General features: G+C 36.8%; 1 protein-coding gene across 1 annotated transcript; it reads left to right on the forward strand.

Annotated features, from left to right (window-relative positions):
• The first annotated feature begins 682 nt into the window (after positions 1 to 682).
• On the forward strand, positions 683 to 15,599 carry LOC106139344 (translation elongation factor 2). Its single transcript, XM_013340772.2, has 15 exons — positions 683 to 838; positions 1,172 to 1,386; positions 1,746 to 1,939; positions 2,315 to 2,512; positions 4,453 to 4,588; positions 7,108 to 7,330; positions 8,158 to 8,304; positions 9,131 to 9,292; positions 10,113 to 10,277; positions 10,454 to 10,645; positions 11,043 to 11,222; positions 11,660 to 11,949; positions 12,540 to 12,642; positions 13,608 to 13,865; positions 14,838 to 15,599. Exons 1-15 carry the CDS (start codon positions 836 to 838, stop codon positions 14,904 to 14,906), a joined length of 2,535 nt encoding a protein of 844 aa, XP_013196226.1. The 5' UTR covers positions 683 to 835; the 3' UTR covers positions 14,907 to 15,599.
• Positions 15,600 to 21,810: the final 6,211 nt, after the last annotated feature.

A 21,810-nucleotide genomic window follows, 5' to 3' on the forward strand; every position in this document is an offset into this window, starting at 1 on the left:
ATAAATGAATTATCTATCTATCTATCTATCTAAAAATACCTACCTAATAGCCATAGAATTCGAAATAATAATTAAGTTAGACGTCACAGTGATGGTTGTACCGTATGGTTCTCGGCACAGTAAATGAATTTTCTATGAAAGAATTAGTTTGTTGAAAATTTACCTGACCTCGAGCGAAGCTGTTTGGCTAACGTTTTTTTTTTAACTGTTAACTTCTGATAAGTACTTTTATATCCGTATCTTCGTATCCGAATATTCCAAACAATTTTTCTATAAATGAAATTTAATTCTTCTTGCAGTCGGGTTGGTAATTACTCGTCGTATAAAATAGAGAGAGAATCACCAATGAATTACATAATGCCATCTATTAGCGAATAACTTAACAAAAATTATGAATGAGCACTACTGCCATCTCTTGGGTAATAGCTAAAAGGAAATATTTCTAGGTTTTTTTTTTATTTCCTATCAGGCTTTTCCCAAGATTACAGTATTACTCAGCCATCTGCCACGCCCGATTTTATTTGAATTCAAGAATAAATATCTATTGAGCACCACATCATATCTTAGTTTACATGCATTTTTCATGTGCGATTGTCACATTGTTATTATCTATCTATCATTATACCACGTCAGTGGGCCCTCTATTTTTAGCTTACTGGCAACATTTTTTGTCTATGGTGCGAACCAAAGAGTTAAAAACCGCTATGCCATACGTCGTTTGACAGCAAATGCTACATCCGGTCCACGAAAGTCAGAAAGGCCCTTTTTCAAGTGTACGCCATTGCTGGCGTATGGTAGTTTATTTTGTTGAAAGAAAAATCACTAACCATCCAACATGGTGAGTATTATACATCACAAAAGTGTTTCTAATAGTGAAGCAGTGTTAATGAGCTAATATATCGTGTGATTATTTTTGCTATTCTGTGGTTTTATAGAGTAATTTTCCTTGAAATGTTCTCGGCCGTGGTCTTTGTCGTGCGATGACGTTTTCAAAGTGTACAGTGAAATTTGTGATAATGTTAAATTTATCATCATTTCTCGTTCAAAATGAATAATACTGCTTTAATTATATTGTATAAAATCTCAAAAATGATTCGTGCTTATGATAAGTGTTGGACCATCTGTGTTGTGTTGTGGAATATGTTGACGACAAGTTTTCTGGTTTGTGCAGGTGAATTTTACGGTAGACGAAATCCGTGCCATGATGGACAAAAAGCGGAATATCCGCAACATGTCCGTTATTGCGCACGTCGACCACGGCAAGTCTACATTGACGGATTCGCTGGTATCAAAGGCCGGTATCATTGCCGGCGCCCGGGCCGGTGAAACTCGCTTCACGGACACCCGTAAAGACGAACAGGACAGATGCATCACAATCAAATCAACGTGAGTACCTCATGGTGAAGTTAACCTTTGTTTAACATATGTTCGACCCTTTCGCTCTCTCCAGGCGCGTGGCCAACTGTGTGTGAAAGAGATAGTCTATCCCATAATAACTGGAATTTTAGGTTATAGCCTCAAGTGCAATAATAAATTGTATACAATAGCAAACACATAATGTGTCATCAAACTTTTATTCATGTTGCAATTTATTGCATAACATTATTTCTCATGATGATTGTTCTTACCATTGCAACTGAGAATTAGTGAAGATTCTTAGAACGGCCATCTGATTTACTTTCACTCATATTATTTTTACAATTACTAAGTAGAAATGCATTCAGCTAAGTCCAAACCTTTCACAGAGCCATCTCTATGTTCTTCGAGCTCGAAGAGAAAGATTTAGTTTTCATCACGAACCCGGACCAGCGTGAGAAGAATGAAAAGGGTTTCTTGATCAACTTGATTGACTCGCCCGGGCACGTTGACTTCTCCTCTGAAGTAACAGCTGCTCTCCGTGTAACTGATGGCGCTCTTGTCGTCGTAGACTGTGTCTCTGGTATGTTGTATTTTAATTATTTCATATTTTTTTAGAGAAAGGACTACAAAAACAAAATTGTATGCTAAATTGAACCTGTAGTTGACTAAAAAAAGCTCTATTATAGCTTGCACTGGTCTTCCTGTACAGTAAGTTATATTTCATCCAGAAAATGGTCTTGAGTGTCAGAAAGGGTGTGCACTTTTTTTATAAAAGTACTATTGACTCATTTCTTTAATGACATATAATCCTAGACTAACTTTTTCCATAGTTTTCACTTGCCCTTTTTTTGTTTCCCAAAGTTAAAATCCTAGACTTAGTTTTCCATATTTTCATTTGCTTGTGGCCATTTATGTTTTCCAAAGTTCAATGTAATAATGTACAAATTTCCTACAGGTGTGTGCGTACAGACCGAGACTGTGCTGCGTCAGGCCATTGCCGAGCGTATCAAGCCCATCCTTTTCATGAACAAGATGGACCGTGCTCTGCTTGAGTTGCAGCTAGAGTCAGAGGAGCTCTACCAGACCTTCCAGCGTATTGTTGAGAATGTCAACGTAATTATTGCCACCTACAATGATGACGGTGGACCGATGGGTGAGTGTTGTTTCTTAAAAATTTACTTACACAATGGCAATGTGGATCGCATACACTGGGGTTTGTGGATAGACAGCCCATTCTACCCCTTTTGGTTAAAGAAATCATCGTATGAATATGTATTTTATACAAAATAAAAGCTGGTTATGTAAAGTAATGGAGGAGGGAGGAGGATCCTTTTGTGTAAAAACCTGACTCACCCAATCACCTGAAGAAGTATTGAATGGTACTGTTTCATAAAAAATCTATTGCCACGCCATTTTGTTCTTATAGGAATGAAAAGGAGGATTTGAGAAAAAAAAAATGCAGTACCTGCTTAAAATGTGTCTCTCATTGTTAGACTTTGAAGTTTCAATCTTCACAATATGCTACCTAATTTCTTTGTTTGAATTATGAAAGCATGAAGTTTTAATCTACAAGATTAGCAAGGTTATAACAAAATAGCTTAAGCTTTCTTTTTATCAGATATCCATAGATAATTTTATCATGACTTGTATTTTTAGTATTTGGTGATTTTGATCACGAGGAAAATTACACAAGTCAATAAACCTTTTTCTTTAAAAAGGGCTTCTAACTCCCGTTTATTGCAAACAATCCTACATTGTTGTTGTCTAGATTAAAATAGATTTATTTTCAAAATTGAATAAAAGGCATCACTTCTTGACATCAACTTTAAAAGCGCATTTGTCGAAGAAGTGACGGAACATACTAAACGGCAACATTTTCACCGGTCGTCAATTTACTAACATAGTTATCTCTTAAATCTAAATCGTAGACGAATGCACATTGTCTACATTAAAAATAAGTAAATAAGTATAAAATTAATGAATAATAACAAAAGTTTAAACAAATATTATTGTTGTTCCCTTTTGGGATTACCATTACATCGTTACTTGCAAGCCAAAAGCTGAGATTGCATAGTGAATGCATTATGGAATCCCGCGGTAACACCGAGTTTACGTGGCCGCCCGATCGATACAATACCGAGCAAGGTCATTGACGTCTCTCAGCTGTTTAGATTATGTGGCCCATTCTTGCGACGTAACCCTTTATACCTATCTCATGTATAGATGGGTTTTAGCAGCAAAATCTTCATATCTCGATTTGGTCTCGTGAATTTTACCTATGCCCCTTGTAATGGCAGATAGTATGCTTATGACCTACATATTTTATCTTTGCCGTGTCGTGTGGTTTCCGGCCCAACACTATTTTTAATCAATGTCGTAAAAGGCGACTAAGCAGGGATAGTAGGCTTTATAGGTATAATTGGGATAACTAAAGTGATGGGCAACTTGTCATAGACTGTCACCATATTGATCTCTCAATTTCATCACTAAGCCATACAGCTGAATGTGGCCTTTTAATTTTTTTTAAGACTGTGTTGGCTGTGTCTATAATAATTAAATTATATACTAAAATTAAGCATAGGTATTTTGTGTATTTGCACTATGTCCCAAAATAAACCATTTAAATCTATGTTGTTAGAATCTTTGCAATCACATAAAAGATCATTAGTAAGTAAGTAGGTCACATAATCCTGCTTGGTTCCATGGTCTTACAGGTAAACTTCGTTCTTTGTAGTTTCTTTTTGTGAAACCTACAGAACCCACGTGTTGAGGTTAATAGATGAGCATTTTGCCCGAGATCTTGGATTGTGGTCAAATGCGCATCCCGTGCGCACATTGCCACTATTTTAGTCTGATATCAACCATGATGCTTATTACTCAGCATTTATATAAACAACTAGCGACCCGCCCCGGCTTCGCACGGGTGCAAAATTATAAATGTTATTATACATAAAAACCTTACTCTTGAATCACTCTACCTGTTACAAAAAACCGCATCAAAATCCGTTGCGTAATTTTAAAGATTTAAGCATACAGACAAACAGACTAAAATAGCGACTTTGTTTTATACTATGTAGTGATATTTCTCAATAGGTGAGGTGCGTGTTGACCCCAGCAAGGGCTCCGTGGGCTTCGGCTCCGGGCTCCACGGCTGGGCGTTCACCCTCAAGCAGTTCTCCGAGATGTACGCCGACAAGTTCAAGATTGACCTCGTCAAGTTGATGAACAGGTGAGGATTTGGAAGTTTATTAATTTATAATTTCTTTTTTTTTCAATAACAAATGACAAAATTATTGTATACTGATTCTTGACTTGGCGGTTAGTTCCGTCTACCCCGTGAGGGATACAGTCGTGCGATATATGTAAGTGGTGCTAATGAAGGTTTAAACATTAAAGATCCTTTCTTGGCGGCCCATATTGGGAAGCCATGCAATCAGAAAAAAGTTGGAAATATATTTTTCACATAATTTAGATTTCAGTTGGTTTTTTTTATTGACCAGAGATATTTAAATGTTTGCAATATCCGAAAGGATTTGAAGATCTGTTATATAATTTACTTTGTTGTAGTTATATAACCTCAGCAAATAAAAAAATTAATTTGATGCAAAGACTAAAAAAGTTTATCAGAAATTACTGTTTGTGATTGTCTTGCAATGAGTAAAATGATTTAAAAATGTTTACTATTGAATAAATGTGTTTTACTATTTTAGTACTTTCGATGCCTTGGTAATCAATCGTATAATTCTAATACATAGATTCATTATTATATTTAAATGATATAGAACAAGTCCACAGTTTTCAATCTACCAGATAATGCATTAGACTTAGGACCTCTTATATCGTAGAAAACACTCGGTTATCAAATTATTTATAAGTATATCACGAGCGGTGACGCACGATAACACCTCGGAATTACAAAGTCACTAGCACAATACCGCAATCTAAAGAATACCACTTGTGTCAACATGGTCACGTTTTACACGTTTTCTGTTCGATATATCTACTCGTTTTTAATGATTATAATCGTTAACATAATCATCGTTGTAAAGTACCTATTTAGATTGATTTATATAACGATATAAAATATTCGGTATTTATAACTTGTATATATTTGGTATATTTTTGTCTGGATGCCATCTCATTATGGAAAATAAGTCATGAAATCTTTGTGCGCGTTTGTCATAATTGATTTTTGAATAAAAAAAAAAGACTAATGGATAGGCTTGTAAACTTGGGATTCTTCTTTTAGGCGATGGGCTAGCAACAACCGGTCACTATTAAAATCTCAGTTCTATCATTAAGCCTAACAGCTGAACGTGGCCTATCAGTCTTTCAAGACTGCTGGCTCTGTCTACCCCACAAGGGATAAAGACGTGATTATATGAATGAAGTAAATAAAACAGTACGAAATTTGTAATAGCTTAATTACTCCGCTTATTAAACCGTTCATCTGTTTCGGAAAAGCAACATGCAGAAATTCAAACTGGTTGCATAATAAACACGCTTGTTTAGATTCTCGGAACTAGTTTATCGATTCTGGCGAATGCAGGGTCGGTTTATGCTTCACCAAGTAGAAAATGTGTTACATATAAAAATTTACCTAGTCCTATTGAATATTCAAACTTAAGAATAGTATGAATAAACTCTTTGTTTGGACTTAAGATAAAAAAAAATTCTTTGAAAAATTAACATTTGAAATCATTCTTTTTGTTTATTTACAAAATTACTCAATGTATATAAAATCATTAATTATTTATTAACTGAATTAGCTGAACGTGTGTTATTCTTTCAAGACTGCTGGCTTTGTCTACCCCCTAAGGGATATAGACTTGATTATATGAATGTATTATTTATTTAAAATTTTTAGAACATTTCATACAGTCCCAAGTGTTGCCGGTCACTTAATCATGAGTTTCTGGGTGTCAAAGAGGACTAACATTATAATCTTTCCGGAATTGGTTGTGAACTTGACATTGTTCAGAACCCCATAAATGTTAGAAACATTCCAAATATTTTAGAATACGAAAAATATGTGGAAAAATGGCGACAGGACGACTTAAATATGAAATAAAATGTAGTCCAGCTTTGCCACACCAGTAATCCAACGACACACTATTAAAAATTTAAGTAAAAACCGTTTTGATGATACTAAAGTACTGATATTATTGTTTTAAAATAGAAATGAAAAAAAAAATGATTAGTTATTTATTAATATACTTATGATAGTAAGAATAAAACTTTAACTAAAGAGAAATTTAGTACAAGGGCAATACTTATGTCTAGAGAAATTACTTCCAGTAGGCCCACAACAGGAAATGTTATGTTTACTTTTAATTAAAAAAACATTTTAAATAAAACGAAATGATCTGTGCAGGTGCTAGCCTTTTCATTGTAAGGCTTCACTGGGCTAAGATTGACATTTAATTGTTATGACCTACATAATATTTTTATTGCAAATCTTATCCAATCTTTCTTTTGACTATTGACGACCTCTGTGGCGCAGCGGTAGTACGCTTGTCTGTGACACCGGGGTCCCGGGTTCGAATCCCGGACGTAATGAGAAAAAAACTTTTGATTGGCCTGGGTCTTGGATGATTATCTGTTTAAGTTTTTATCATAAAAAATGTATCGTTGAGTTAGTATCTCGTCACACAAGTCCCGAACTTACTTCGAGGCTAACGCGATCAGTGTAATTCCCTATATATTTATTTATTATATTTAATATTTATATTTATTAACTCTATCCAGACTGTGGGGAGAGAACTTCTTCAACGCCAAAACCAAGAAGTGGTCGAAACAGAAGGACAGCGACAACAAGCGTTCGTTCTGCATGTACGTGCTGGACCCCATCTACAAGGTGTTCGACGCTATCATGAACTTCAAGAAGGAGGAGATCGACGGTCTGCTCAAGAAGATCGGCGTCACGCTCAAACACGAGGACGCTGACAAGGACGGCAAGGCTTTGCTCAAGGTGTTTATAATATATTTTTTTACAAGTCTACCTACACACATGATACGTTTAATCATGCCTGTATAGATAGAGCCAAGTCTTGAAAGGACAGATAAGGACACATTCAGTTGTTTGGTTTAATTATAGAATTGTGATTAAAATAGTGACAGGTTACTATTCCATCGCCTTATGGAAGAATCCCAAGTTTATAATTCTTTTCCTTCATCGTCGTTTACGATATCCATGGGAAAGAGATGGAGTGGTTCTACTCTTTTCTCTATTAGTGCCGGGATTCTCATGGCTGTCTGTCTGTTTAACAATTATGTAGTCCCAAGTGTTGCCAGTTACTTAACAATGAGTTTCTGGGTGTCAAAGTGGACTGACAGCAAACTCTTTCTGGAATTGGTTGTGGACTCAATCTGGTTCAGAACCCCATAAATGTCAGATACAATTTGTACATAAAATTGGAAAATATTAATTCAAATGTTCAAGCAAATCTTGTTTTACATTTTAATGATAAAATCTAAAAAGTATTTTTTAATTATTAATTTGAACCAGCTTTAATCTGGAAATTTTGGGAACTCAGAATTCTTGCAAGCATCACTTGTTTTGATCTGCCTGGTGATAAGCAAGATGATGCCTACGGTAGTGCACGCAAGTTCAAATAACGCCTATTCACTCTTGCCTTGAAAATCCCCAAGTTATATGTATCTTATGGAAATATGCAGAGATCGTGGCATGTGGAAAGAGGTGGTCTCTGCCTACCCCTCCGGGAAAGAGGCGTGATTTTATGTATGTATGTATGTATATGTATCTTATTCTAATCTCTATCATTATGTTCGCCTTAGGTGGTGATGCGTACCTGGCTGCCGGCCGGAGAAGCCCTGCTTCAGATGATCGCCATCCACCTGCCGTCGCCCGTGGTGGCGCAGAAGTACCGTCTCGAGATGTTGTACGAGGGACCCCATGACGATGAGGCCGCTATCGGCATCAAGGTCAGTTTGCCATCTTTAAAACTATAGTCTTTATATTAATCTTTATGTGTAGGTAAGATGCCTGAAAGTGAATTCTTTGAATGAGGATTTTTATTTATTATTATATTTAGTCTGTTTTCAATTCAATCTATTACATATAAAATCACTAGGATAGGTATTAATATAGACATAAGTACAACAAAATTATATCTATTTCATACTCCTATCTCATAAGGCATAAAAAGGATTTTCTAATTCAATGTATAGTTAGTTTCTTGGTCACACATTTAGTACTTGAAATTGGATTCTATCTGTTACATAATTTAGGAAATAACAGGCTGGATATACAATGTAGTTCTGCATGTCACTATGTCTAATAATAGCACAAATTTAATCACATCATCCTATTGATACTGGGTAAAGACTTTAATGCTATACACCAGCGGCAGACCAGGACGAAAATTAACTCTCAACATGGATTGGTGGAAACCTCCCTGTGGGGTTTCTGCAACGAAAGTTGAGATACAAGCTCTAAACGTAATAACTTTCCGATAAGTGCGACGTGTGAATCTGACATACAAATGAATTACAGACATATAATCACGTCTATATATCTTGCGGGTAGAGCCAACAGTATTTAAATGTCTGTCAGGCCACATTCAGCTGTTTGGCAAATGAATTACTTGAAGAAATTTAATTCGTAGGTTTAGATAAATCTACTATTTGTTTCAAACTTAAAAATCGTGGCCGTAGGTGGAACCTGAACTCGTCCTAAGAGCAACCTAATACCAGATTAGAAGAATGATACTAAAGCATTCAGTAAAGCAATCACATATTTTATCAACAGAACTGTGACCCCGAAGCCCCATTGATGATGTACGTGAGCAAAATGGTGCCGACCTCTGACAAGGGACGTTTCTACGCGTTCGGTCGCGTGTTCTCCGGCAAAGTGGTCACCGGGCAGAAGGCCCGCATCATGGGACCCAACTTCCAGCCTGGAAAGAAAGAGGTAACTTTATCTTTTACTTTTTGTTATTGACATAATTAGTTAGTTACACTTAGCTTTACATATATCGCAGCCATTGTAATACATAAATTAGTAGGCCTTGATTTGAAACAAATTATTGATTGTGGTAGTGTCGGTGCACGAAAATCTTATCGCGGCCTTGTTCTGATGACTCCTGAGTGAAAACGTCGTAAAATAACCTGCATTTAAGCAAACATGGTGATTTTCCCAATAAAAGGTTATCGAGGTTAGACAGGAGTCGTTTCGTATTAAAACCAGACTTACCCAACCTAATATCGCGGTCATATGCGCACTCTGGTCTTCTCTCCAGAGATGTGAGGTTGTAACCGGAACCAATGCAAGGAGATATGATAGTTTCTGGTTATCGTGGTACTGTTCTTCCTGCTCACCGTGCCGCGTTGTAGCGCGTTGCCGGGATCCCCGCCAATGCGCGGTGACAGCGCGGCTGAAGCCAGGAAGTAGATAAAGTTACGTCGAGTGCGTCTAAACGCTGCTCAGGACCGCTATCCTTATGTCCTAGGAATGCACGCTACGGCGCACACGATACACTATTATTTAAACTAATAAAATGTTATATTGTTCCATTTTGATGATTTTATTGTTGAAGGAAAAATTTGTAGAGATATTTTCTTTTCATTGGTCATTTTAAAACATTTATATCATTTGAATTATTAGTAAATTTTATGACTTCTATTTTCACCCAATTGCTTGATTAAATGGTTAATATAAAGAGTCTTTTTCTAAAAAAAATATTCTATCATAATCATAACAATATCATAACATAACGTCCTTTGATTGGCAGGATCTGTATGAGAAGACCATCCAGCGTACCATCCTCATGATGGGTCGTTATGTGGAGGCCATCGAGGATGTTCCATCCGGAAACATCTGCGGTTTGGTTGGAGTTGACCAGTTCTTGGTTAAGACTGGTACCATCACCACTTTCAAGAACGCCCACAACATGAAGGTAATTATTTGATTTTAAAGGTGTTCACTGTTACATTTGAGAATAACTTTTTGTCTGAAGTTGTGACGTCAATAATAATGACGACATAAATAATTCTATTCTATTCTGTTGATAATTCTTCAAGACTTTCACATTTATAATATTAAGAATGTATAATATAACCCTTAATTTTCCAGGTGATGAAATTCAGCGTGTCGCCCGTGGTGCGCGTGGCCGTGGAGCCCAAGAACCCCGCCGACCTGCCCAAGCTGGTGGAGGGGCTGAAGCGCCTGGCCAAGTCCGATCCCATGGTGCAGTGCATCAACGAGGAGTCCGGGGAGCACATCGTGGCTGGAGCCGGAGAGCTGCATCTTGAGATCTGTCTCAAGGTACTAAATTGTGAAGTTATTCACCAAGTTATGAGATAGCCCCAAGTTTATCTGCTTCTGGTGTGGATTCTCGAAAGCATGACAATTTAATGGATGTAATTGTACTTACGTATTATACATATAATTACGTCTAAATTCCTCTAAACAGGGACTAAATCAATTTTAGAATGCGGCAGTAGATGAAAGCCAAGAATGCAGTTCACTAGTGATAACAAACCTGAAATTTAAAATTAATACTAGTCGCTGTTTCGCTTTTGATGACACGGGACATAGTTTTTCGCGCGTGCCTTACTACAGGGGCTGGTGATGTAAAGCAAAGATATTTTCAAATATACTGATAGATAAATTCTAAAACAACTATACCTAAGAAACAATCACCAAATATAATTTTTTACAGGATCTGGAAGAAGATCACGCTTGCATTCCAATCAAGAAATCCGACCCTGTCGTGTCTTACCGTGAGACTGTCAGCGAGGAGTCCGACCAGATGTGCTTGTCCAAGTCTCCCAACAAACACAACCGGCTGTTCATGAAGGCCCAGCCCATGCCCGATGGACTCGCTGAGGACATCGATGAGGTCAGTTTGTCACTTCTCATCTCGATAAGATGTCTAATACATACAGGAATGTTTTAGCAGATGACAGAGATTAAATGCCTTTTTTGTCTCTGGCCACTACCAACTTTTTTATAGTCAGAGTAGCAAGAGACAATAAAATTATCGTGTACATATCTTGTCATGTCAGATGAATATTGTTTCATGTAATTATCTGCGTGATCTTATTTACTGTTGAATGGTAGTCCTACAGTTCTTCCCTAGTGAGACGTACCCGAGCACAAGTACCAGCTGATGATGGTGACCATTAAGTGTTAAGATTGGCTTTTTCTCTCATCAAAGAAAGTCTCTTCATTTCAGCCTACATTGCTATCTTTCAAAACTCCAAATTCTTCTAAACAAACATGAAATAAGTCAACCAGACATGACTTTGAGATTTTAACCAAACCACATGATTCCAGGGCCGCGTGAACCCTCGCGACGACTTCAAGACCCGCGCGCGCTACCTGTGCGACAAATACGAGTACGACATCACCGAGGCGCGCAAGATCTGGTGCTTCGGCCCCGAGGGCACCGGGCCCAACCTCATGGTGGACTGCTCCAAGGGGGTGCAGTACCTCAACGAGATCAAGGACTCCGTGGTGGCCGGCTTCCAATGGGCTGCCAAGGAGGGAGTTATGGCCGAGGAGAATTTGAGAGGCGTCCGCTTCAACATCTATGATGTGACGCTCCACACTGACGCCATTCACAGGTAAGGGCTTGAGATGCTAAAAGTGTTTGTGATGTATAATAAGTATAAAGCAATATTTTAGTTAGGTTTATGTAGGTTTAAAATATTTATAATATATATGTAGGTATATTTACAATGGAATAAGGCTTTAAATTAACTTAATAATTCCATTCTAATATATTCTAATTTTAAGTTTTTGTATACTTAGTTGATTTTATTTATTTTTTTGTAATTCAATACAAGTAACTAGATCATAATTACTGTTATGTTAATAAGAGGAGCGGAGCCTCCTGACACAGGCATCTTTTGATAGCTTAAAAGGAGACTCCAACACCTAGTTATAAGATCATTATTTGTTTCAGAAAATAAAACTTTTTTGATTTGATTCTATTCTGCCAAAAACCATAACAGTTAACAATTACAGCACCTACAGCAATTGACGTCCGGTAAAAATACTGCAGTGTAGTTTGTTCCGCCGTTTCCTTTACACATACGCTTTAGAAGCTGTAGTAATTGTCATTAGTCGTTAAGTAATATTGACGTCAATAAGTATTCAATTTCATGAAAATAAATTAAATCTTGTATTGTAATGCAATGTTTGTCACGAACAGAGGTGGCGGCCAAATCATTCCGACGACGAGGAGGTGCCTGTACGCGTGCATGCTGACCGCCGCGCCCCGCCTCATGGAGCCCGTGTACCTGTGCGAGATACAGGTCAGTGAGGTTCACTAGCATACTAGCTGATATGCTGTGTGGTGCGGACAGGGAATTCAGCTGTTTTTCTGTTTTACAAGATAAACTCAAATTTAAAATTTCGGCACTTAACTGTCATTGAAATTCATCAATTTCATAGTTTGTTAGAAATTGTTATGTGCAAATTACCTAAATAGGAAGTACATATTTGATAAACAAGCAATTCTGATCTGCATAATATATTTGTTAAGGTCAGAATTGTCGATTGTTTATATTTCTACAATCAATCAATAAGTATAAAATTTGTAAAATAATACTACTCATGTTATCTATTTCATTGCTTGTTATATGACATTTTCTCCCTATTATGGTCTAGCATACATACATATGCAACTAGTTATGTTATCAATTTCATTGCTTGTATATGACATTTTCTCTCTATTATGGTCTAGCATACATACATATGCAACTAGTTCCCACGTCTTTCCTGAGCGCGCTGGCCGCATGGCAGCGGCGCCCTTCCGAGACGTGGCAGAGCAAACAGTTCTTTGTTTCGGCATCGTCTCCACACATACACTTTGCCTGAATAGGGGAACTAACACACGATTGTCTAAATTTTAACATACCCAATTATTGGTATATACATTCCTTAGAAGTAAAGTGTGTTGAGATGTAAAATAATTTTGATCTGATGTAATTTAGATTTTTATTTCATTATGGATGGATTTAGTTAATTTTATTTTAATTTCGAGGTAATTTTAGTAAATAATGAAATTTTCAGGTATATTATATTATACTGATCTGTTTCTTGTCAATATACACAGAGATGTATAAATAACAAAGCGAAACTTCAGCAATTTATTTCTGAAATCATCAACTACAGAGCATAAAATTTCCTCATAAACTCAAAACTTTAATAAGTTTAAAAACACAACTAATAACACTAGAATGAATGGTAACATAACATCCGTTTGCTCCGCCCCCAGTGCCCGGAGGTGGCCGTGGGCGGCATCTACGGCGTGCTGAACCGGCGGCGCGGGCACGTGTTCGAGGAGTCGCAGGTGGCGGGCACGCCCATGTTCGTGGTGAAGGCCTACCTGCCCGTCAACGAGTCGTTCGGCTTCACGGCCGACCTGCGCTCCAACACGGGCGGCCAGGCCTTCCCGCAGTGCGTGTTCGACCACTGGCAGGTGCTGCCCGGGGACCCCTGCGAGCCCAGCAGCAAGCCCTACGCTGTTGTTCAGGTGGGGCTTTGTTTACTTTTTTTTTTTTTTTTTTTTAGTATAAGCAAACGCTACCGAAATCGACGGCCTCTGTGGCGCAGCGGTAGTACGCACTGTCTGTGTCACTGGAGGTCCCGGGTTCAAATCCCGACCAGGGCATGAGGAGAAAAGAACTTTCTCTGATTGGCCTGGGTCTTGGATGTTTATCTATATAAGTATTTATTATAAAATATAGTATCGTTGAGTTAGTATCTCGTAACACAAGTCTCGAACTTACTTCGAGGCCAATTCAATCTGTGTAATTTGTCCCGTATATATTTATATTTAAATAAAACTACCGAACCGTGTTGTCTAAAGTAAGGGAGCAAAATTCAACAAATCTTGTTCTCTAAGGCATAATGATTGGGAAGACAAATATTAGAGTAATATATATCTACTGCCAATCTACGGGTCATGTCTATATAACCGCTGTTCCACGAGCCAAAGATTTTGTCTTCTTCTTTCACATCTATTTAAGCGATAACAATAAGTCACAATAGTCAATAAGCATCGATTTAAAACCAGTATTATATACCGTTCTTCCTGCTCACCGTGCCGCGTTGTAGCGCGTTGCCGGGATCCCCGCCAATGCGCGGTGACAGCGCGGCTGATGCGAGGAAGTAGATGAAGTTACGTCGAGTGCGTCTAAACGCTGCTCAGGACCGCTATCCTTATGTCCTAGGAATGCATGCTACGGCGCACACGATACAAGTTATATACTCATAAAATTAATTTAAGAACACCTTCTTGCTATTTTACCGTATTCCTTTTAATTGTGAACTTCTATGTCCAATAATGCAGACTTCCTTAAAAAAAAACATGCGTCCACGCATAGCCTATTAATTAAGGAAGGATTTGGCAATTAATTGATACACAAATTCAATCTTAATATCCGCAAGAGCTTTTAATATCTTAAAGACAAAAATATTAATCATATCATTTTCTTTATTGCAGGAGACAAGGAAACGGAAAGGACTGAAGGAGGGTCTGCCGGACTTAAATCAATATTTGGACAAATTGTAAACGTCATAGCTAAAACAAATCCATACTGTAATATATGTAACATTACCGAGCGCCTCCCGCCAACAAGTTGTTTTATTACGATATTATTTTAGACTGTACCAAGCTATGATTTTGTAAGTGCCGCTAGCGTGAACCAATAAATATTGCTGGTCGATATAAATGCATTGTTAATATTACGGTGGTACCGTTTACGCGCGGATGTTGTAGTGTCGAGTTGGAAAATAATTATAGCAAATATATACATTGAAATTTCACCTGAACAAGTTTACAAAAAACTTAGTAACACGATTTTACGACTCTGAGGAAGGTGGGTGGTTCACGAGTGAAAAGCGAATGATATACCCCTGTGAGATACGGCAAGGGAACTTGGTATATCGGGAGATTTTAACGCCGAATACAGCTCAATTATTTGTCACTGGCACGCAAATTATCGTTATTTTGATCTGTATGGTCGCAAATGTTTTAAACCTTGATTATTATATTTTACGTTTCAAGTTTGCATTTAGCGTGCCAGTTACATTCCGCGCGTAAACGAGCAATTTGACTTTAGTATCACTATTATGATATAATATATACGATTTTATGATATCCCTCTTCATTGGTAAGAATTGTTATCATTATGTAGTTGGGGACACAGGACTTTCTTTACTTATACTGTAATTAATTTTTAAATTATAATTTTTCTATTGTAAAGTCATTGTTTGATTTGATTAAGGTAGGGCTTGAGATGTGGTCACATCTGGGCTTTGAAGGTGAGTTGAATTTAATCTTTTTTGTACATAGGTGATCGCATTTTTGGTTAACTATATAGGCAATCTTTTTGTAAGGTCTAAATAAGTGTGAAGAGTGTGTTTAATGGGTCAAAACGACCTTTTTCTCAATTAACTTCTAAATCATTGAGTAGATACTTGTTACCATTAAAAGATTTATTATACGTGCGATCACCTTAAAACTTGCGTTAAAACCGTATACCTTATGTTAATATAACATTTTGTTTTCTTTGCAGAACAAGTGGTGCGAACAAGGATAAATTTAGGTAAGGCATCTTTATAATTATGTTAATACATTTTAATACCATGTCAAATGAAAGCTATAGAATTTCTGAGATAGATACACTCTTACAGAAACTTAAATCAATATTTTTTTATGATGATCAAAACACAGACCTGTTCTGACGATATGAGGATAGTTTTTATATTATGCTGAATATTTTTACTTACTTTATAACTTTGAAATACTTTAACAAAATGTGTTAATTCTAATTGAAATTTTCTCCATAGGTTCTGCGGTCTTTGAATGTGGACTCGTTATAGATGAAACAATGCTTACCGTGCCGAAATAACGTAAAGGTAAGAATAATCTTTTTTTTTTTATTTGCACATGTAGTTCTAAATTTACATATCTAGTGCATTCGTATTTTATATAAAATTTAGGATAGGACACAAAAAGTCTCACTGTGGAATATTGCAGTTGCTTCCATATCCGGATCCAGTGAAATGTGAAAGATTTGGCAAATACTTATCTTACTGACTGGGCAACCACATTTTGCCCATGGTACAGTCACCACCTTATTACCGCGTCAGGTCTTTGCACGGTAACTTGATATGCAGTTGACTGTATTACAAAGGCAACCAGACCAGAGAAAACAAGCATAATGTAATGAGAGTTCACTTATGAACTAGCCACCCGCCCCGTCTTCGCACGAGTAGCATTTATACATATAAACCTTTCTCTTGAATCACTATATCTATTAAAAAAAAACTGTATCAAAATCCGTTACAATAGACATAGTGACAGAGGCGGGAATCGACTTTGTTTTATTCTATGTAGTAAAAATTATATAAAAGTATGATACTAGCAAGTGCCTACCTATCTATAATCCTACAAATACAATGATGATAAAACTAAACCAGATTGCCATCGTGAAGGTTTTATAAGCTCAACAGGACTGATGATATAACATTGCGAATATTAAGTGTATGTTGTGTGTGTCCAAAAACTAAGAATTTGTAATCATTCCAGGTTTGCCACGCAAGTTTTTAAAGGATACGGGATATGAGACTGCTTTCCTTCAAAGTTTGGTAAGTTTAATTTACAGACAAATTTACTCTGTGCAACTGAAGTAGGTAGTTTATAAGTACGATTTGTAAAGATATTTTTGGATATATCATTAGAGAAAATCCCAAGCTTATATTAGACTTAGTGTTCAACATATTTGTATCAAAAATTGTAATAAGAAGAAAGCAGGAATCGTGGCAATTGGAAAGAAGAATGGCGAACTTCTATACAATTTCAGACCTGGACTTAGGAGTCCCGTTCACGAAAGAAATCTATTGATACTTATAGAACTAATCTAGACAAACAAAAAAGTTAATGGTGTTAATTATATTAAAGTTGGGATTTCAAAAATATTTACACTTGAATGTAACAAGTGAGGTTATTATTTAAGTGTTGTTAACAACATCTAAGTGGCATTTTACATAAATTACTAAACCAATCACTTGCAAATCGAAAACCAGAAGGCAATGCTAAATGTTAATATTAGATCAAGAATCGTTGAAGTCCAAAAACACGCGTTAAATCGTCAAATAATTTAAAAACCACTAATAAAACTCGAGCATGAACGATCACAGAAAGTCACGAAAGTAGATTTGAATAGCGATTTGACGTTTGACGTGAATGTATGTAATGACATGGCAATTATTGCTTTACGCTGATTGGAGCATACATTATTGAAAAGAAAAAACGTTTAGTTGTGCATGATTTTTGCACTTCAATACGTTTTGTTTTAATTGGTTTTCATAAAATTATGAACGAATTTATCTTAATAATCCCTACTTTTTAAATCACGATTTTGTGGTAATAAATAATACGAATTAAACTCTTTTTATTTAATACATTTTCGTTCGGGCACGCTTTTGTAAAAAATGCGGTCCAGTTTCGCCAATCTTCTTTATTGAGTTATTTTGTCTTTGTAGGTTCTGGGCCTAAATTAAAATAATTTATGAACAAAATAGACCTTTGCAGGCTCTTTTTCATTCAATAAATTGTATTTGACAAAAAGCTACAAACTTCCTAAGCACTTCACCTACTTGAGACTAGTGTTTCCAATGAACGAACGGATCACTCTTCAAAATGAACACCAGCCTCAAAAAGGTGCTGGTACTTCGCTAAACAAATCTACTACTGGATGAGATGCACCAGCTGAAGAAACACTTCTAGTATTGGTCACATGCTCACAGTTTGATGAATTGTTTTATATGGAAACACCTAGTTAATTACCCGATTTTCAAAAGAGGTTAATTTTTGTTGAAATTCCCACAATAGCCCCGGACGAAACCTAATATTTCAAATGATGATAAAAGTACTCCTGATGCCACCATGACGGTTTTTACAAGCTCAACAGGACTGACAAATATTTGACTGATATTGTTATTTAGTTTGGTTTTTTTTTATATATTTAATCAGCGTTTATTTTTATTTTTTTAACAGGATCTTCATTGCTGCACGCATGGTGAACTTGACTTGTGTCAATAAAAAAGGTAATTTTTTTTAATAATTAGTACGATAAATTAGAAAACTTATATAGAAGATAAAATATATGCTTTATCAACATTCTAAAAGTTTAAAGTTAAAATGATGATCATATCACAGACCTGTTCTGAATTAAATTGAGGTCAATATATTGATGCTGATTAAATGCTTTAATTGGAAAAATGTGAAATTAAAAAGGCGGGAGAAATAATGTATTTTTCTTGGTTTGCAGGTATAAAACCACCTTTCAGCTCGCAGAATATCTGAAGAAAGTTTTGTGTTTTATTGAAATATTATTTGTGAAAATGTAATAAATCTTTGATATGTGTATATTTTTTTTTTCATTATGTTTTTAAATACCCCTGATGTCACCATGATGGTTTTCACAAGCTCAATATAGTCCTATTACAGTTTGTATCGGCATCTATATCGAGTCAACCATAGAATTAGATTACGGCCAAGATGATTTAGATTTTGACAAAGGGCTCAATTTCCACTTGTCAGTTCTTAATTATTTATGAATTACTAGTGTTACGAACTCCTTAGAGTATTCCGAACTCCTTTGTAAAGGACAAGAACTTTGTATTTTAAAATAAGAAAAATAAGAAAATAAATGACTGTCTGTTTTTTAAGCGTGCATCATCTTTTATTTACCAGCGCAAATATTATTATTTTATAATTATTTTCAGCAAATTTCCTATATTTTGGTCCTTTTCGAGCTAAAAACAATAAAGATGATTACACGAAGTCATAATAAAAAAATTGTTGAATGTGAACCAACTCAGTCTACATCAAAGGAAAAACAAGGTGAGAATGTTGATAATTCTTTATGTTCTCGACGGTCCTCGGCTTCCTCAAAAACAGTACGTAGGCTTGCTCTCCAGGCAGAGCACGCACGTCGCCTAGCAAATTTAGAGGCCGAACGGGAACGCATAGCCTTAGAACGAGAGCGCACTGTCTCTGAATTAGAACTTCAAGCCCAACTCGCCGAAATTGACGACGATACAAATAGTTGTAGAAGTTCCCGTCATAGTGATTCAGTGCGTAGTCATCCTTGTGAGACTGTACAGAGTTGGCTCGACCAATGTCATAACCCTACTTCAAAAAACAATTTACAGTGTTCGCAGGAGTTTCAGCCTAATGTGAGTGTAGCCTCCGGTCTCCCTACCGTTGTGAATACTGCGGCTCATGAAGCCTTCATGACGGCACCGGTGAGCTTGCCTCGGCCCACTGCTGCGCACGGCGTGTTCCAGGATATTACTCCGACTGCTGTCGATATCCCGGGCACCTTCCTCGTGCGCCACAATACTCCAAACAGTATTCAACACGATCATTGTAACAAAAATAAAACAGAAAGTAGGGCAAACAATGACTTTCAGGCACTTGCCCGGGTTATCTCGGAGCTTAACACAAAGAGGCCAAAGGTGAGTAATATTCCCTTACCAATTTTTGACGGTAAACCTTCCGACTGGCTTATATTTAGGAAAGTTTTTGATAGCACCAAGCCAGCCTACACCGACGCAGAAAATTTAGCGAGATTAAGTACGGCTTTGCGAGGAACGGCCCGAGAAGCTGTTTCCATCCGACTCGTCGCTGCGTCGGATCCCGAGGAGGTTATATCTCAACTACATAAAACCTTTGGACAAACCGAGTTGATTATTTTAGGTGAGGTCAACAAAATTAAATTATTCCCTCAAATTATTACTTCAGAGAGCAAGGAAATGACCGACTTTGCATGTAGGGTCCGCAGTTGTGTAGACACTATTAAGTTACTAAATCAAGTCGAGTATTTATATTCGCCCGAATTATCCAATGCCATCATAAGTAAGCTACCTTCCGCATTACGAGATCACTGGGTTCACTTTGCCTTTGAAAGAGCCGCTACAGGTATAAGCAAATTGGAGTTACTTTCTCAATTTTTGGACTACGAAACAGAGGTTCGAAACAAGTTCGGTTACATTGAGAACTTTAATTTGTTAGGTGCTCCCAGTCAGAAAAATAAGGGCAAGGTGGTAACCACTGAATGTACTGTAACTTCTTCTGAATCCGAAGAATCATCTACTGCTAGAAAACACATTCAGTTAAACTGTCGCTATTGCAATTTAACTAATCACGCTATAGAGACATGTAGAAAGTTTTTAGCTTTATCTGTAGACGATAGATGGCGTTGGGCGAAAGAACAAAAGGTATGTCACCGTTGTCTTAAAAAAGGTAATCACAAGTATCGCTTTTGTAAATCAAAAGATGCGTGTGTTGAGGCGTTATGTGGTAAAAGACATCACAAATTGTTACATCGATCTTCGCATGAAGTTAATTTGGCGATTGATTCTGAAGATCAGTCAGCAAGTCAATCTGTGTCAAATTTGAGTCAACAAGTCATCACCCATACTGATATGAAACCGAACTTAAATATTTATCCTTTAAAACCCTTACTTAAAATAATTGCAGTAACAATTAAAGGCCCTACACGTTCTTATGACACTTACGCTTTATTGGATGATGGTTCAACCGGAACTTTTATTGATTTTAAAATATCCAAGCTTATAGGTGCTCGTGGCCCAAATGCCCATTTACGAATGGACTGTGTAGGGGGGTTATCAAGAGAAACGGCTATAGAATTAGTAAATTTTGATATTCGTGGTCGAAACTGTAATGACTTTTATCATATTAAAGCTAGGTCATTAGATAATCTTAATTTAGGTGCCCGACAGACGGTTTGTAAAGAATTTGTGAATTCATATTCACATCTTTTAGATATTAGTGACGATGTGGTTTATGAAAACGCAGAACCTACAATTCTTATCGGAGTCGATAACTGGCATTTAACTATATCAAGGGAAACTCGCAGTGGTACTAGATCTCAACCCGTAGCATGCCGAACAGCTTTAGGATGGGTTCTTTATGGCGTGGCTCAAAGCAAAACAAAACAAGTTGAATTCGTTAACCACTGCACCTTAGACGATTGCGACGAAATAAAGTCTATGATCAAAGATTATTTTAAATTGGATTCAATAGGCATTACGAAGAAAGAGCTTAGATCGTCGAGTGATGAAAGAGCAATTAGGATCTTAGATAACACTGCCCATCGTCTCCCGAATGGACAGTATGAAGTAGGGCTTTTGTGGCGAGATGACAACCTTTGCATTCCGGATGGTAGTTATAATCTAGCTTTAAGTAGGTACATGAGTTTAGAACGAAAATTTGCAAAAGATCCACAGTATGCAAATCAATATAGAGTTAATGTTCAAACCACTATTGACAAAGGTTATGTAGAATCTTGTGAGTTCCCACCAAACCCAAAAGCTACTTGGTATTTACCACATTTCGGAGTTACAAACCCCAACAAACCAGGAAAACTACGTGTAGTACA

The sequence above is a fragment of the Amyelois transitella genome, chromosome 19 (genome assembly GCF_032362555.1).
Source record: "Amyelois transitella isolate CPQ chromosome 19, ilAmyTran1.1, whole genome shotgun sequence".
NCBI classification, from domain to species: domain Eukaryota; kingdom Metazoa; phylum Arthropoda; class Insecta; order Lepidoptera; family Pyralidae; genus Amyelois; species Amyelois transitella.